Here is an 11,717-nt window from a genome sequence, read left to right as displayed (position 1 = left end):
ACCAGTACAAGCAACAAAAAGTGAGCTTTAATTTAGTGAATGCGGTGACAGTGAACAATTCAGCCACTGACACCATGTTTCCTTCTATCCAGAAATGCAGGATATGAACTGAAGCTAAAAAGATCGACACTGGAATGAGGCCTGCGATTGAAATAATGAAGGAGATTGACTTTTTATGTAGCAGGGACTCGTTTACTCCTTCAAGAGATTGATTCAACGAAATGACGACTAATTTCAAACTTCGTCCGTTAATTTGAATGTAGATGCAGAGGATCAATATAGCTGCAGTATCGATGCATTTGTTCATGTTAAATGCAAATTCCAAAGTGGGCCCGAAGTAAACGCACGATGACATTATTCCCAATGTAGAGACCACAAAATATGCGATGATGATCGTCGATATGCAAATTTTCCACAAGATGCAGTACAAACTCACAGGAGAGAACATACCCCTATCTTCTTCTGGGTCAATAATATTTTTAAGCATCTTCGGTACCTGGCAGTTTGGAGTGTTTCTACTATTCGAAACCACGACTCTTGCTAGACCATCTTTTTTCGAATAGAAAGCACCGAAAAAGCCTAAACTCCAAACCGAAAAGTTAAAAAGTTTTTGCAAGTTGATTTTCATCATTTGTTTAAAAAAATGATTAAATTGCTATTAAATTGCTGATCCTAACGGAATTTCAAACCCGTTTTGAATGCAACTAGAATAACATTATTGGTACGTGCATCACGAAATTATTGGTATGTGCATCACGTGCAGTGAAAGAGAAGTGTCTGCAGTTCGTCACTTGCATTGACTTATATAGAGACCAGAGGTCTTGTCTTCCTTTTTGTCGTGTTTTGACACAAAATTGCTGTCAAAAGGAAGCGATCATTGTTGACCGTACAAACTCTACCACGGAAACAAGATACTGCTTCTAGTCTCATCACGTACAACAGCCAACACCAGGCAGAGATCACAAAGAGATGATCCCGCAATGCTTCAGAAATTATCGTCACTGACTCGGAGTTAAATAAATTTCATATTATTAATCATGTGTTATTTACTTACTCACTGAACTCTATACGGCTCATCGGTCTTCGGTTCCAGCATAATCGTATAAATTTGCTATGAGCAAAAATGATTCACGACTATAATAGCAATATTGAATGCCAAAAAAAATTAAAAAATTTCGAAAAATAACACTTCTTTGAACGCTTTAAATGATACATGGTCGGACTTGGACTCATAAAATAATATGATTCTGCCACACTGAAGCCCTTTCATGCTGACATAACGAGACAATGATGATCTATCGACCGGGGCCCGCTGGCAACACTCACTTTTGGGTATGTGAAAGTCAACGAATGAAAGATTTATTTATACAAAAATTGAATATAATTGGGACGATACAAAATGATATTATTGTTTTTCCTTGAACGATTTCAGGTTCTTTGTTGACTTTAGTTTTCAGTGTTTTAGATATTTGCAGCGAAGACAATACTTGTCCCAAGCTCATGAAACTAAAGGCTTCTATCCCTCTCCATTATCATTTCGGCATCATTTTTCAATCACGATTCGACTACCTATTAATGGTCGTTAGCCTATTTGGCTACAGCCCCTTTTATGGCTGGTGATTCCAGACTTAACTGAGAAATGAATATGATTAGAATGTACCAAGGTCCTCTGTTGAAATAGCTTTCGGCGGCCAAAAAGTTGGCTCTGTACTCGAACGATACGTGTAATTTTCTCAAACAGAACGCTATGCCTGCTAAGCTCGTTGATATCCTGCTCTGACTGCTGCTAGTCACGAAAGTTTTTTGGGCAGCAGTGCTGGTTATTTGTTTGCTTCGAGAATAAACTTCTAAATTTAGGGTAAAAAAATAACCATGCGGCCTCCACTTATGTAGTTCTTGTAACCTTTTTCTGTAGGAGGTTTGGAAAGCTAATTTGAAACTCACACCATCTACGCACGTGAATATTCAACATTGTCGGAGAAAGATTACAATTGGATTTACGATTTGACGAACATGCCAAGTTTCTTGGGCTGAATAATCCTTTCCGAAGTTAAAGCGGTTTATTTTTACATATTTATATTGTACTATATATTTTTATTGATTTTGCCGCAAACGCAATTCAAATTTTAGTAACATTCACGTTCTCTTACTAAACTTTAATGCAATGAAATTCTGCTCAGATTTTAAATGGCTCAATAGATTTTAAAATTTTGTATTAATTCAACGCTTAATCCGCACATCAAATTAATAATAATAAATAAACCCATTTCGTAGAATTGATTAGAATGTGGCTGAAAATTAAAAATAATCGTCAAAAATATAATATTGGATAAATTTACGGTCATAATTGTTCAGCGCCTAAAAGAAAAATTGCATCCGATTATCTGTGCTAATGTTTGCGTAACAAACAATTTAATTTTCTGCGCAAATTGCGTTTGAGATATTATAGCGAAAAACACTACTTACTGTTTTTTACTGCATGAGGTATTTCGCTAGGTTTTATTTTAGAGTAGAAATCTCCTAAACTTTCATAGCTTAGAGAAAATATACAAAAGCTATCATTTGTATCTGTCACAACAAAATACTTATCTTGATGCTGCATATCAATTCGCATCATTATCAAAGATAAGCTTGCGATACTCTAGCTTTGTAATTACAAGACACTGCAGTGAGCCGTGCACCGTTGTATTTGCTGTGTATGAGCGGTCCATCGCCACGGTAAGAATTATCGGAATATATCATATTATCCTAACATTTATATTCAAGAGGTTAATAATGAATTTTTTTATCAATATTACATTATTAGCACTGTTGTGTATAAAGTAATAACAATCTTTACATGCCCGGGTAAGGGATATAGGTTTCGCCTTTTGTAGAAGCACTTCATAATTATATGCTAAATAGGGGTTCCAGAATGGAAGAAATGTGGAAATTCCCTATGAATGTGAAATTATTATTCGTAAAATTAAATTTTGAACTTACCACAAATTTTGTGTAGACATATTTTTTGAGCTAAAACAGCAAAGCTGTGATCTTAAATGGCAATTTTTGCGAGTCCGAAGAAAAAATATACCGTCAGCGCCTGAGGACGTGAAGCCTGACGGTAATTTTACGTCACCACCTACACGAAGAATATTTTTTTCAATTCACTGGCTTGAAGAACCCTTGATATTCTAGCAAAAGTCTTATCAATTAACAAATAAAATCATCTTGATGTTACTTTCTGACGTACAAAATTAGTTATTTATTACTTGCTTCTGAATTATTTTCGAATCAAACACAGTTAAAAATACAAATGGATTTAGCCGTCGACAACTTTCACCTCATATCAAAAACTTTCAATACAATCATTCCTTTTAATTCTACGTTTATAAATTTTAAAGCATCATAAAACGAAGTTTCTGTCGACTAAATCAATATACAGAATACCATATTGTTCACCAGGAGATGCCCGGCGTTTACCAATGCGACGTGTGTGAGCACTACTACAACTCAGCCGAGAGGAAGCCACTATGTCTGCCCTGTGGGCATGACTTCTGCAGGGACTGCCTCTCAAAATTACGCTTGTATAAAGTGAGTATTAAAGACTTGTTTTCTTCTTCTTTGCACAATTCGTAATCGACCGAAAGTTACTTCTATTTAGTCAGGTTGCGTCCGCATCGTCTAAGGCTTTACTCTGTGTGTTTGCGTATGCGTTCTCGGTTTCGCGGGAAGAATATAGCCCAAAGAGTGGGTTTAACAAAAACATTCTAAGTTAACAAAATCACTGGTAAAAATTGGGCCCTTGAACTCAATCGAACTTGAAAATCCATCCATCTACATCATGCAAACTTCTTAATTTATCAGAAACGTCGATACGTTGTGCAGTTCCGTTAAGTATTAAGACTGTAGTAAACGGCCTCACACGAACGTTCGCAGCCGTTCTGTTTACAGCGACCGAACTGCAGCCGTCGCCAGATGTAGTACTGTCGTATTTGTCTTCACAGTTGTAGTATCACCGTTGATGAGGATGTATCATTGTCGGTCTAACCGTAGATTTTATAACGACCGTTGTTTGGAATGGTGGCGTTGTCTTCACTGTATAGATGATGTTGCTCCAAAATCGTTGATGTACCGATACTACCGTTGTACCGTTGCTCGTGACCGTACCGCTACTGATGATTGCCGTGACTCCACCGCATGGATAATCGTACTTGTGATAATTATTGCTCAGTGTTCGATGCGGGAATTTCCTGCTTTATAATCGTTGAACTTCTTGTTGTCTTTCACGTTTTCTCAGGGCCAAGTCCCAGCCGTAGCAAAGATGTCGACAGTACAAAAATCACCTAGTCATGACTTATGACGTTATATCAGAGTTACAGTTGTATTAGATGTAAATTTTGTACGTCTGTTATTTCTACATACGCCAGCCAAAAGCCCATAACATCACATACATACGATCTGCGGAGCTGCAGATCGTTTTTGCGCGACTGTTGAAGAAAATTAACTTTTTGGCGCAAATTTTAGGGTCTTCAGAACATTTTTCTAACCGGTTCAATATTCGTTAAAATAAGAAATTAGTGCCTATGTGATTTTTGGGGGTTTCAATATTATTAGATGTTATTTTATGTTCATTATAATGAATTAAGATGAAACTAATAGATTCTAACTGTATCCAGTGCACTATACATACACTAAGTACTGTCTGCATTGTATTTCATGGAAAAAAACGAGGATTTTTCAGTTTATCAGATTGCTCAACCTGCTAAGAAACAAGTATCTCGCTACATTTTTTTATTTGTTGCTGAATGACAGGTAAATGCAAAAATTTCAAGCTCAGGAATAAATTGACTTCTCAGAGGTTTAAATTATTAAAATTCATAATTAACTGAAATATTTCATTTTCCTAAAATTCAGTTAAATGATATATACTCTGAAACTTTTCCATCTACATAGTTGAAAATTTGTACACCTAATTTTTTAATGGATTTGAAGCTTGCCAGACATCAATCATTTAGAAATTTAAAAATTTTGCCTTTCGAGCCACTCTACTCTTCCTAGTGCCATGGATGATTCTGTACACACTGTTTTTGAATCAACCACACATCAGATTGCTACAACTCACGTCTAAATTGGAAAGTTTTCGGGTAGGGTGGCCATCGGCAGGTTATAGATGTAACATTGGCCGGACACGCTCCCGATGTCTCATCGATGCGCCATCAGTGTTCCGCCTATGATTTCCCCCAACAATCATGAGTGCTCTACCGATAATTTTTTTTGTGTTGCGTGACGGTCATGGAAGAACAACAACCTTTTGGTGCGAATTTAAGAGTACTTATATAGGCAGGCATCGCTCACTCTTAAGCCTACCAATTAATTGGTACGCCGCGCTACGAGCAATAGTTCTGTGTTTCGCAAAAATCACCCCTCGCAATGACCTCAGCTGATACAGAAGTAAACAAAGTCGCTCTCATGTCTGCTACTTAAGCCTTGTGATCAATTCATATCTGTCTTTAATTGCTTAACATAGCTCGTCTCTCCTCTACAGCACACAAGATATATTTATTGAAATTATAATGCAAAATAAAGTAAGGATTTTCTTTTGTCAACGTCCCTTAAAAAAGACTTTTGAGCTACGCACCTCAAACCTGTCTGTCTGTATATTCGTCTGATAGTGTTTTCAAAGGATGGGTGAAATTTGCGTTGATTGATTTTGTATTGTAGACTTGAATAGAACTAACTCGATGTTTATTACTTCTTACAGAATTGCCCTACGTGTGATACGAAATTTACCTGTGACGTAGACAGTCTTCCAGTAATCTACTCTCTCATTCCCAAAAACGGCGAGCAATACTTCAGCTATGAAAGTCAGAAGCCCTCGTCTAGCAATGAAGGCTTCAGGCGTCACAACGAACCCCCTCCAAGCTATGAGAACTCCTGGAAAGATGATTACGTACCTCCTCGTAGCAATGAAAGCTCCTGCCATGAACATAAATTCGTGAGGGAGTTTTGGTGTTCTTCTTGCCACTACAAGATTTGCAAAAAATGTCTCATAGGGAAACATTCGTCGTGCAAAACGATGCTTGTCGAAGACGTCATTAATGACTTCAAATTAGGATCCCCGGTAACTGAGGCCGTCAACGTTCTTAAGCAGAAGCTGGACGTTGATCTTGCAAAGACTGAGGTATTTTTTATTGTAATAAAATCATAAATTGAGAGCAATGAGACAAGCTTTGTTAATAATTATCAAGGATTAATTAGATTGTTAACCGAATCTGAGTAGAAGGTTGTATAATACAAATATTTATTTTACTGTTATAAATCCATTATAAATGCCATCCCTAGAAAAAATCAGCTTTTCTAAACCTTACATTACGACGCACGAGGTTTGTTGGACATTTTCCTTTCGTAATTGATTCTTAATTCACCTCCGACAACTTGCACAATTACTTTAAATGCGTCAATCATTGAATTTCTTCACCGATTGCGAATAAGATTAGGGTATATGATAAGTGTTTAATATATCAAAGCTCTCTTCAATCAGGCGGCCTTAACAAGAAACCGGGATTCTCTTGCAACGGTCGTTGAATTCTTGAGCGTGGTTGAGAACGTCAGGGGGCTATTAAAATCAGAAATAACGTCTCTACAGCAACACAGAAAAGTTCTTACGTCACTCAGTAACGACGTAAGACTTCTGACAGGAGTTCCATATAACTTACGGAATGCTGCTATTGATCAGCACCGTCAGGTGCTTGAATGGTCAACCACTCATCAAATCGAAACTGTCAATCGCAACCAAGAACAGCTGGGTCAACCTCAGCTGAAGAAAATTGCAGAACTCTGCAGTTTTGCCAAATCGTTCAAGGTGGTAACAAAAAAAAACGGTTCTTTGAAATCTTCTGGTAGTGAAATGTTGTCATTTTGCTATTCGTTGTGATCTGAAAAATTTCTCACTTAGATAAAGTCGCTTGACTAAACATTTGAATTTAAGTCATTAGGAATGTCATACCGCGTGAACGAAGTAGAGAATAATCATGCTATCTGTAGAAATAAAAGCGGCCACTTTTATGGCATATTTTTTGGAGAGAGGTGATCCACATTTGCTGTTATTTTAATCATGCGTTGCGAGGAAATTAATATCAAATATAAAAAAGTAAATAAACAATTGGTCCAACAATCAATTGAATTTACGTTCTTTTCAGATGCCCCAGCCCGAACATGACGCAGGTTGGTTTGGAGGATGGGGAAGCTACTTCTACGGGAGAGGTGGCTAGCCAGCCACTGCAAAGGTGGCTAACTAGCCACTTCAGAGGTGGCTAACTAGCCACTGAAGAGGTGACTGACTAGCCACTGAAGAGGTGGCTAAGCACCCACTTTAGAGGTGGCTAAACAGCCACTGCAGAGGTGGCTAACTAGCCACTTCAGAGGTGGCTAACTAGCCACTGAAGAGGTGGCTAACCGGCCTCTGCTGTAAGATGACAATGTTGATACCATTAGTCCCTTGATATTTCCTGATTGATGTCTTCCTTGTTGAAAGATAAGATCCGTCACATGCGATATGTTCATGAGCATTTCCTTGTATTTGCCTTTCCTGTTTATCAAGTCACGCCCTTGGTGACGTCAATTCGCGAAGCTATATGAGCTCTGACCAGACCAGGAAACCCCAGTCTTTGGCCGAGAACCGTCGTGTATACGCCCATACTCCTGTCCTTAACAATCAGGACAGTAACTCTAAATTAATGTCAGAGTAGAAGATACACTCTAGAGTCTAGACTTATCCCTACTTCAACTGGACGCCGAAGACATCAGTGTTAAAGCTCCAACTTATAAACTTATAATCTGATTATCCTAAACTGTAAGCCGAACTATAATCCTAAAAGTATATTATATAATCGTTTACGCTGTCCCTCTATATCCTCGGATCCAGCTACAACCGAACCACCCTCAGGTCATACTTAATTACAATTCATATAAGGGTTGCATAGAAAAGCAACCTGTTACAGTGGTGCTACCGACTAGTCAGCAACATCGTACACTGCCGAGGTGCACTGAAAGCAGGCTTGACACTGCTTGCAATAGCAAATATTTATCCATTTCTTGCTTTCTTTCTTATTGTATTGCTTGCTTATTTCTTTATTCTTGAGCATGAGTAATTTAGATGGCTACAATTCCAAAATAAATTAAGTGAGAACATCCCTTCTCTTTAATTTTCGCCCTGTTTTACTGACATCGAATCACACCTCACCTCAATGGGAAGCTCATGTTATCAGAATAAAGGCATCAAATAATTCAATAATAGTAAGCACCTGCTGACAAAAACTTTTGGAACCTTTTTTATAAATAGGATAAATCTTCTCATCTCCACCATATTGTAAAGAAGTAAAATTATCAAAAACGTATGAGTTGAATCCAATTTCAATCCGCAATCGAAAGCGTTTAACAGATTTGCATGAAAACAACAATGAGACTTAATTTATTTGCCAGTAATTTTTTAAAATAAACTCCAGTCGTTGATTTCCTTCAGTGAATATGAGTATAACATTCTTTAGAATCAGCGTAGTGCTTCTTAATTCAAATTATAAGTGATGCAATTATCGCCGACTCCTCTCCATTGTTTAATCAATTCTAATGAAATTATGCCACCAAGTCAATATGGTGTGGAAGCTTCTCGAATAACGCTTCATCTAGCCATGCAGTAATCATATCAGCATCCTATTAAATGCTCCTGTCCGGGGACGATATACACTGGACACTTCTGGATCCACACTTTCAAAAAAAGTTAAATGATCGTAAGTTAATCAGCCAATCATTGACGGCCTTTCAAGCAAAATCCACCAATCACAGACAAGAAAATAGAGCGTAAGTACTTACGTTCACTTAGCGAATTTTGAAAGTATGGCCCCTGGTCTGGAAACTTGACTGTATCAATAGTCTGAGATAGATCTCTCAAGACTGAGAAAGATGGCAAATGAAAGTATTTTTTAATTCTGCTGTATCCATGCTTCACATATGTTTGCAACAAATCAATGTACAGTATAACGGTCAATATTTCATCATGTAAACTCTCTTTGTAGGAATTTTCAGTACATGTGAATCGAATCTATTGCTTGTTTTTAAGTACGTTGTTCATTGTAACAGACGTATATGAGCAAGAGTCATGTTGTATTGCCGGTAAGGAAGCATATTGCTACGAATATGTTAACATTTTTCGTCATCAAGCACAACGCTAAGTTCTGAGCCAGATTTTTCACAATAGTTGTCTATCAGTTTCCTTAGCTTAACTCCCCACACTAGACAGTGGAGATTAAAATATCAATGTAAATATAATACCTTTATATATGATATATTAGACTTTTAAAATAAGAAATAAAATTATAATATAATATACAATATAAGACCTTCTACTTTTGCGTTCTCTTCTGATACCAAGATCAATAGATTAAATATGCCTAACATCGTGCCTGCGACTATTAGTAGTTGTATAGTAGTAAACTAAAAAAAATAATAAAGGCTTCGTGCTGCCATGAAAACCTCTTAGTTTATTGTTATTGCGTTTGAAAAACTTTAAATAATGGTCTCTGGTTTCGTTTTGCACGCAATGAATGACTAAGAAAAAATCCTAGTATAGAAAATCCTAAGAAAAAATCCTAGTAACAATTTCCTAGTGCAAGAATCAGATAAAAAATTTCCGAAATAGAAGCAGAATGCTTTCTACATTTTTATGTTCTACCATATAAAAACTTAAATTAGACTTGGTTTGCGACAAAAATTGTTCAATGGGCATAACCTTTATGAATATCAAGTCATCAATCAATTCAAATTTTAGAATTATCAATTCATATTATTGATTAGCCAATTCAATAAGCAATCGAAGAGGCTTGTGTTGGACGACGTTCGAAGAAGTAATTCAGGGAGACGTTCTGCAGCAAACAAATGGTGGAAGACACATGGTGGAAGACACATGGTGGAAGACACATGGTGGAAGACACATAGTGGAAGACAACGGAGGTGCGCTGTTTGCAAAATAAATGTCCGAAAAGAATGTTTTAAGTGCAACGTTGGGCTACAAGTTGAATGCTTCCCCGAATGGCATCAGTGAAATTCCACTCATTTAGAAGGTAGTTATTACTTTCATATATTTATTTTGAAAGGAGGATGGGGAAGCTACTCACTTGGATAGAGACGCTCTTGTAATCTAATTTATCTTGTGCTTTTCTGTGATTATAAATAAAGGATTTTGCAATTGGCATTAGAAAAAAGCGCACCATTATCACTAACTCACTTTATAAATTTGGAAATAATAAGAAAGGTGATAAAATTAATTGGTATTTTTTATTACCCAATTGCCCATGATCCCCATTTGGGACATTTTTTTAAGCTACTGGTGCTCTCATTATATCCTCTAAAATTGGGAAAAAGACTGTTTCATGAGGAATATTTACATCATATGAAAGTGTTTAGACGGAAATATCATATATCAAAGATTTGCGCTTAATGGGTTTGAGTGAATTATTGAATTAATCTACCGGTAATCCTGCAGTTAACTTGGTTTCTCACTTTGATACATGACAGATTAGCATGGCGTTATGTGGGAACTTTAAACCTTTCGTCTCTAATAAATTCAAGGTTGTCAATGCTATTCGTATATAGTGATTTGGGATCGAAAAATCCCGTCAGTCACAATAGGGTTAATCCTTCCACTCTGAAGGCGTAGAATACTTGTCTTGGCCTTGTTGAATAATCCGGAAACTAATTAATTCAGTTCTACTCAGAAAGGCATCAATCTTTTGCAATAAACATGCCTTGTAACTACATCCAAAGAAGACGCCTGTCGAAGACCACCAATACCCGGCTTCGAATGGACCATCATGATCCCTTCCCACAAGAACGTAACCTCCAACACTTCTATAGTATTAGATTATCAACCGCAAGCCATCAGACAGCTCACATCCATTGAAGTAGGCCGATCAGTCCGCAGAAAAACAGCCTGTTATAGTGTGGTCTTACATCGTCTGCCAACACGCGAAAAATCCGTCCGTATTCATCCTTTGCATCGAATCAGCCCACGGTCGAACGGCCACTCGTCGAAATACGATTGATTTTGGAACATAACAAGTACCGTTATCATAAATTTCAGCCTGCCAACGCAAGTGAAAAAACTAAATCGCCCAATTTAAAAAAATCGTCTGGCAACCCTGCTGGGGGAACTAAAAATTACGTAATTTAACGATGAAACTGAAGTCATAATCGATCCGCAGCCTAGTGGCCTACAAGGCAGGTTTCATGCAGTTCCCCAGGGGAGCTAGGCTGATTGCACGCAGTCCGTTGTCCGCTGGTTACAGTTCGAGCTACAGTCAGGGTATGAAGTATTGTAGCGATTTAATGTTCAGTAATGGACGATCATTATACTCTAGGCTATTAGCTCTGGTATATGGTTATGTAAAGCTCTAAATATTTCAAACAAGATGCTGTCATAAGCTGGTTAGTGACGGCAGGCTTAATCTACGGTGGTCTCACAGAAAAAAAGGCGTCCCATTCAGGGCTGATTGGTGCGTAAAATTTGTGGCGCACGGCTGCACTCCTTCATCCAAAGCAGAATTGTTGCAGGATTCACGCCCCAAATTCGTCTGTTTTGATTCATGTTGAAATTTGATGTGTAGGTGCATTTGCCACGACAAGAAAGAGCTTATTCTTTCATAATTATTGGATTGTTTCATGTGGATTTTCCAAATTGAAAA

At 37.4% G+C, this 11,717-nt stretch overlaps 1 protein-coding gene across 1 annotated transcript; it reads left to right on the top strand.

Moving 5' to 3' along the window:
- The first annotated feature begins 2,680 nt into the window (after positions 1–2,680).
- On the top strand, positions 2,681–7,499 carry LOC108675528. The gene is made up of 5 exons (XM_018163548.2): positions 2,681–2,718; positions 3,445–3,573; positions 5,744–6,163; positions 6,524–6,844; positions 7,182–7,499. Exons 2-5 carry the CDS (start codon positions 3,448–3,450, stop codon positions 7,251–7,253), a joined length of 939 nt encoding a protein of 312 aa, XP_018019037.1. The 5' UTR covers positions 2,681–2,718; positions 3,445–3,447; the 3' UTR covers positions 7,254–7,499.
- Positions 7,500–11,717: the final 4,218 nt, after the last annotated feature.

This window comes from Hyalella azteca, unplaced genomic scaffold (assembly GCF_000764305.2).
Source record: "Hyalella azteca isolate HAZT.00-mixed unplaced genomic scaffold, Hazt_2.0.2 contig14865, whole genome shotgun sequence".
In the NCBI taxonomy this organism is placed as follows: domain Eukaryota; kingdom Metazoa; phylum Arthropoda; class Malacostraca; order Amphipoda; family Hyalellidae; genus Hyalella; species Hyalella azteca.
This window is presented reverse-complemented; position numbering and strand designations above follow the sequence as displayed.

Excerpts from the sequence above, each read along its gene's own strand:
- LOC108675528 (XM_018163548.2), top strand. The coding sequence starts at position 3,448 with ATGCCCGGCGTTTACCAATGCGACGTGTGTGAGCACTACTACAACTCA. Across the intron at positions 6,164-6,523 it reads TTGATCTTGCAAAGACTGAG|GCGGCCTTAACAAGAAACCG; the intron begins GTATTTTTTATT and ends CTCTTCAATCAG. Across the intron at positions 6,845-7,181 it reads GTTTTGCCAAATCGTTCAAG|ATGCCCCAGCCCGAACATGA; the intron begins GTGGTAACAAAA and ends CGTTCTTTTCAG.